The sequence below is a fragment of the Myiozetetes cayanensis genome, unplaced genomic scaffold, assembly GCF_022539395.1.
Source record: "Myiozetetes cayanensis isolate MyiCay16 unplaced genomic scaffold, myiCay2020 scf14, whole genome shotgun sequence".
Taxonomy (NCBI): domain Eukaryota; kingdom Metazoa; phylum Chordata; class Aves; order Passeriformes; family Tyrannidae; genus Myiozetetes; species Myiozetetes cayanensis.
Genome location: NW_026087048.1, coordinates 7,049,656 through 7,055,655, shown reverse-complemented (window position 1 = coordinate 7,055,655; position 6,000 = coordinate 7,049,656). Strand labels below are relative to the sequence as shown.

General features: G+C 45.8%; 1 protein-coding gene across 7 annotated transcripts in view; it reads left to right on the top strand.

Moving 5' to 3' along the window:
* The first annotated feature begins 550 nt into the window (after window positions 1-550).
* Window positions 551-6,000, top strand: part of TCF12 (transcription factor 12) — a 161,561-nt gene continuing 156,111 nt past the window's right edge. For 5 of the 7 annotated variants that reach the window (XM_050309898.1, XM_050309896.1, XM_050309894.1 and 2 more), the window contains exons 1-3: window positions 552-706; window positions 1,703-1,802; window positions 2,592-2,664. In XM_050309898.1, coding sequence (XP_050165855.1) covers window positions 1,728-1,802; window positions 2,592-2,664 — 148 coding nt within the window. In that variant the 5' untranslated portion in view covers window positions 552-706; window positions 1,703-1,727. Of the gene's footprint in view, window positions 707-1,250; window positions 1,341-1,702; window positions 1,803-2,591; window positions 2,665-6,000 lie in introns of those variants that run through there. The other 2 variants (XM_050309897.1, XM_050309893.1) reach the window with 2 other exon arrangements.

Below are 6,000 nucleotides of genomic sequence, written 5' to 3'. Positions count from 1 at the left end.
TTCCCATTCCTGCACGGAAGCCGTGGGGCTGGTTCAGCTTTAACATCACCTGTTTTGGAGAACTGCAGAGTTTATTTGAGCGTGTGTTCTTGCACTAACAGCCATGTTCTTGTGCTTTAAAACCTTGTGGTTTTAATGGTATGTATTTAAGAGGAAACTGCTAATGAATGCTTAAAGATTTATGTGGTCTATATGCAGTTTTACTCAGCGCAGTAAGGCTGTATATTGCTACATAAAAAAGTATTAAGGCATATTTTAGGGGATGTGGAGTGCGATCATGTATTTTGGGGCACGTGCGTTGCCGGCAGTGCTACATGTCGAGGTTTGCTGGCGGGTTCGGCCGAGTTGGGGAGCGGCGGGGAGGGGTCCGTTCCCGTGCGCTGCGTGTTTCTGCGAGCGGCCTGGGGGGGTCCCGCTGCTCCCCCGCCGCTGGGCAGTGCGGGTGCCGAGGCGGGACCCGGGGCGGCTCTCGGGGCCCGGCCCGGCGCGTCAGGGGTTAAAGCGGCGGCGGCGGCGCGGAGGGATACGGAGCCGGGGCCGCGAACGTGGTGCTGAGGCTCTGTAAGCAAAAAAATGTCCGCCTGAGGGAACCCACAAGTTCCTTCCAGCGGGGGGGGAGCGCTCGCCTCGTCGCCTCCCACCCAGCCCGCGGCCCGCCCGCCGCCGCCGGCCCGGCCCTGCTCACCGGAGCGCGCGGGGGCAGCGGGTGAGTGCGGGCGGCCGCCAGAAGTTGGGAAGAGAGCGGCGGGGTGGGGGGTGGAAGGGGGGACGGAAGCGGTGGCCGGGGCACTCGCAGGGGCAGAGGAGGCGGGCGAGGGGACGGGGCCGCGGGCGGGGGCGCGGGGCGGCGGCGGGGAGGCCGCGGGGGCGCCGCTGAGGGACCCCGAGGGCCGGGCGGCGAAGCGGGCGTGCGGCGTGTGCGGGGCTCTCCGGGCCGCGGACCGGCGGGGCGGGAGCGGGTCCCCCGCGGGCGGCGCTCGGCGGCTCCCCCCGCGCTCATAAAGGCCCGGGCGTGCTCCGAAACTTGGCCGGGGCTGCGGGGCCCCGCCGCTCCCCGCCGGCACAAGGGACGAGCTCGGGCCCCTCCCGCTCGCCCCCGCTCCAGCCGCACGCGCATTCCACACGCACCCCCGCCCGGCGCGCGCTCCCGGTCCCGCGTGCGCGTGCGGCGCGGGGGCGGCTCCCGGCCCGCCGCGGTCCCGAGCGCCGAGCGGCGGCCCCGGAGGGAGGGCGGGCGGGGAGCGGGCGGCCGGCCCCGGCGGCGGCGATAATGCCGGGGCGGAGATGGCTCTGCTGAGGCTCGTCCGGCCCCGCTCGGCAGCCCCATTGTTGCGGGGACAGTGAGTCACTTAATCTCTCGCTAATTCTCCGGACCTCGCCGCGGCCGCGGCTGTTTGTTTGCTTTCGCTTGCCTGGGGGGGACCTAATTCCTGGCGGCGGCGGCGGCCTCGCTTTGCGGCGTGACCGTGGCACGGTAGACGTTGGGGGAGAAGTGGAATGAGGGAGAAAAGGGAGCCTGAGGAAACTTGAGGAGAGTTGGTTAGTTCGGGGGAGCTGCCGATCCCGTCCGCCCGCCCGGCCGAGCGAGGCTCCCCCGGGAGCCCCCACCCCGTCCCGGGGGCGCAGGTACCGGAGGCCCCCGCTCGCCGCGGGCCGGTCCCCACGGGGAAGTGCTGCCTGTGCCTCTCTCCCTGTGCCCTAGAAGGTGATCGGAGCAGCGGAGGAAGATGAATTCCCAGCAGCAGAGGATGGCCGCTATAGGAACTGACAAGGAGCTGAGCGACTTGCTGGACTTCAGTGCGGTAGGATATTCTCCGGGGTCTTCTCATGACTTCTCCGTGGTCATGCGAAGTGAGGAGCAGGGGCAGCAGCGTGCGGGGCTTGGCTGGCTCTGCCTCAGCCAAGTTGGACACCTGAACTTTGATGTAATGTCTAGACTTCCAGATTTAATACGGTAATACCAGCTGGGTCAATTGGTTTAACTGGTTAAAATCAGGCTGACCCAGTGATGGCATAATCTAATAATTAACGTTTGTTAAGCTGGTGTGTGGCATTGGTACTTTGGCTCTTTTAATTTTTTTTTTTTTTTTTTAAGCAAAAGAAAATTTATTGCCCACAAATAACAGAAGTTATTAATTGATGGTTTTGGCTTAGAAAATTATAGATATTTTCTGTGTGGTACTTTAAACAGATTAGCAGAGAGGTTCTTGATTTATAAACAATAGAAAACTTCTTAAATGCTATCTTTATTTAGTGACTTTATACTTGAAGATCAGTAAGAGATACAGTTTGAGTAGCACAATTTAAGACATAATTATTTGAAATTGTCATATTAGTAGTAGGTGTCCTTTTAATTTTTTAAGTTGTTCGTGTTCAGGCAGAAGGGAGATTTTAGTGGTGTTGATAAATTGCAAGAAGTACTTCTCTTATGGGTTTTATGGGTCTAAACTGCATCTTGCATTCTGTTTATTTTCAAGCAGCAATTTGAAAACAGGAATGGTTTCACATTAACCTGTCTTTCAGTTTACATTAATAATTCATCCCAGACTTTCAAACCCAATTAAAGTGTGTATTTTTTTCTTGTTTTGCAGATGTTTTCCCCACCTGTTAATAGTGGAAAAACCAGACCAACTACGCTAGGAAGCAGCCAGTTCAGTGGATCAGGTAGGATGCACCCCAGATACAAAATGTTCACCTCACTAGGTTTGGATGTTTCAGCATGGTCTTCATGTGCTCAGAGTAATCTTTCATTTGTACATCTTCTCACAAGATCCTCGGCTCAGTTACAGATGTGTTGTTTTGATCTCAGTAACAGATTTTGCCAACTGTAACCACGGTTTTCCTCTGTATGTCTTAGTCTGTTTGTCCCAGTGCAGCGAAGTGTTGAGTCTCTGTAGCCATGCTGACATGGAAGTTGCCTGGTTATGTTAAAAATGGCTGTGTTGGTTTTGCTTGAGAAAATCAAACCTCCCTGCTCAACTGAAGTATTTCCTACCCCCCAGTGTGAAAGGAGAAACCACTGGAATAAAATGCCAAATAATGGAATTCTCCTGACTCAAGGATATTATATTTTAAAATATATTTTTTAATCCAGCTATTAAGGAAAATGTAAGTTTAATACAATTTTATAGTGCTGTGTAGGTATCAAAGACTTGACAAGTCGCATTCCCTGGTGTCGAAACTTTATCAGTGCATCTGGAAAACAAGTAACTGTATTTACACCTTCCGTGTGTTTTGTGGCTTCAATGTATTTTCATGAGTCCTCCTAATAGCTGTGTTAGAGACCTTTAAGATAAGCCTGAAAGAGGAAATAAGTGCAAATTTTGAAGATACTTTGTATCATTCCCTTAAGGGTATATTATTACTTATTACAAAAGAGAAACTTGTTAAGTTTTTTGATAAAGTAACTTTTTATGTGGGCTCATCTTGTTTGAATACAGTGAAGCGATGTTTTTGTTTTTATGACTACAACAAAGTGATGTTTGTGCTTTAGATAATGAAAATAAATATTTAGAATGCCAGTGGAGAAGCAAAGTGGTGGCTTGAAATTGTGGGATAACATCCCATGCTTACCTCTTACATTGAGAGTCCAAATGGCACGCTACCTCTTAGTGATGCTTCAGAATTATTGTTTTTAAAAGCATCTTAAAACTTCTTAATTGTGTAACTTTTCAGAGATTACCTGCCACATTTAATTTAATGAAAATATATAGCAAATGCTGTAATTGTTACATACTTGAAGTCTTTTACAGTTTCTTCTAAAATATGTGGTTTGGTTTCTCTTGCTCTCTGAAAGTACCTCAAGATTTAATTATTGGCAATAGTAAGACAAGAGATCTGTATATGGTGTACTTAGTATTTTTTTTTTTCAAATACAAATATTCAAGACAGTTGATTCCCTGAAGCTTGCTTTAAAAGACATTGGGACACCTAAAACTTAATTGTGGGGAGCACAACATGAGCATTTTGTACCACTTAGTCCTTGCTTTTCCTGAAGGAGTGGAATAACTTTCTGTTGAATAATAGAGCTTTCATTTTTAGCTCAGGTCCTAGGGCACTGTTAGGTAATGTGGCATGCCCTATTTGTAGGTAATATTTCCCTTTCTTTCCTTGAATACTTAGAAAAAGAGGGAATGCCAGAACAGTTAGTTCTTTGTGAGAAAGTGTTAGTGACTCCTGGAATTTCTTTACCGGTATGGTGTGTCATCCCATAAATACCAATCCTGAGCAGCTGTCAAACAAACTGCAACATCAGCTGAGTTTCTCTTAGAAAAATAATAGTATATATTTGTGGATTTTCATTAAAAACATTTCTAATTGTAGAGAATTACTGGTTAGTGGGATTATATGCCCTAATTCTTGAAATGTTATGACCTAAGCCTTGACCTAGAGGGATTACTCTGCAGGAGTGAGAGGTGACAAACTTCTATATTAGTTGTGTTCTGAGTCAGTGTGAAGTGTTGTAGAAATATTATGTCAAGATCATTGAAGTACAGGCATTTTGTTTTTAGTACTCTGATTTAATTGTGATCTTGCTTTAATTTCAAGTTTTTTGTAAGTTCTAGGACAAACAATGTTTAAAAACTTTTTTTTTATTTTTACTGCTAGAGGTCACTTTTTAAAGAGAAACATGAAAAGAGGAGGTATTTATTCCTTTGAGCTGTCTAGCATTGAAAAGCACAGTATGCACAGATTTCCAAAAAGCACTATTTTTTTCCTTTGGATTTTCCTACCTCTAACAGAGACTTTCTGTGGTTTTGATGGCAATTACAGAAGTGAAGATTGCTTCAGTATCTTTCCCATTAAACTCAGGTGTTTTATTTTTGTGATGTCTTTACAAGCATAGTAAAGGAAAGTGCTTTCCTTTTCTTAGTTGGAATAAGAATGTGTCTATTGTCTGTTATTATAGAGACCCCTCTTTCTCATTTAAACTTAAAATAAACATCTGAAAACACCTTCCTTGCTCCCTCCCGAAAAAAAAAACGTATCAGTGATTCCAGAGTCAGCCTAATGGCTCCCATTAAGTAGGTGCAAATCAATTGTGTATCTTCTTGGTTTTAAGGCTGTGTATTTCTGGGAAATCTGATTTAGAAGGAAGGAATGCTCATGATATTTTTTCCTTACCACCCCAGGCCCCCAGTTTAAAAGGACAAATTAATTGCTGTTCAAGAATGGTTAAGTTCTGTTTGTTTTTCAGGTGTGGCTTTGTGAAGTGTTGGAAATACTAGGGTGATGTTATTAATTCTGATGTAACAAGCTTGATCTGCTATAGTTCTGCAATATTTCTGCTGATTATGCTGTAAAAAATATATGTGTAGTTGGGTTGCATAAATAAAACAGCTAATACAACTGATCCAGAATTTTGTAAGAAATTACTCTCATGGATTAACAGATGAACATTGTGTTTCGATTAAAACATAGCTGAAGTCTGGTGTGGGGGCAGGCTTGCTTCCTACAGGTCAATCAGTTATGAATGAAAGCTGCAGATGAAATAAGTGAACTAATCTGATACATCATAGTATATTATGACAGTAAGTCGTGTAAGCTGCTGATAAAGTCAAATAACTTGGTCAGACTACTGGTGAAAATAAACATATTGGAAAAGTGATCTGATATGTAAGTCAGTAAGCTAAGCCACAAAATATTCCTTGTCGTACCTGTTGTAATGAATTCTTGTTTAAAACAGGACTTGCCATTCTTTTCTCCTCCAAAACAAACTGGAGAAGATAAAACCATTTCTGCCTTAAAAACTGTAGTAGGAGAAGGCAAAGGTCAGAGATATGCTCTATTGGACTTTTTAATCGGGCTTTTTTCAGTTTTTATTTGAAATCTAAAGTTTCTGTTGCTACTATGGTTAACAGCAACTTTTATGATTTACAGTGAAATTTTGGGTTGTTTTGCTTTTGTCTAAGCCACAGCACATATGCCAATAATAATTTACCCTGGTTACAGTAACTCCATTAACATCCTGTCACAATATGCAGGTGCCTGCCACAGGCA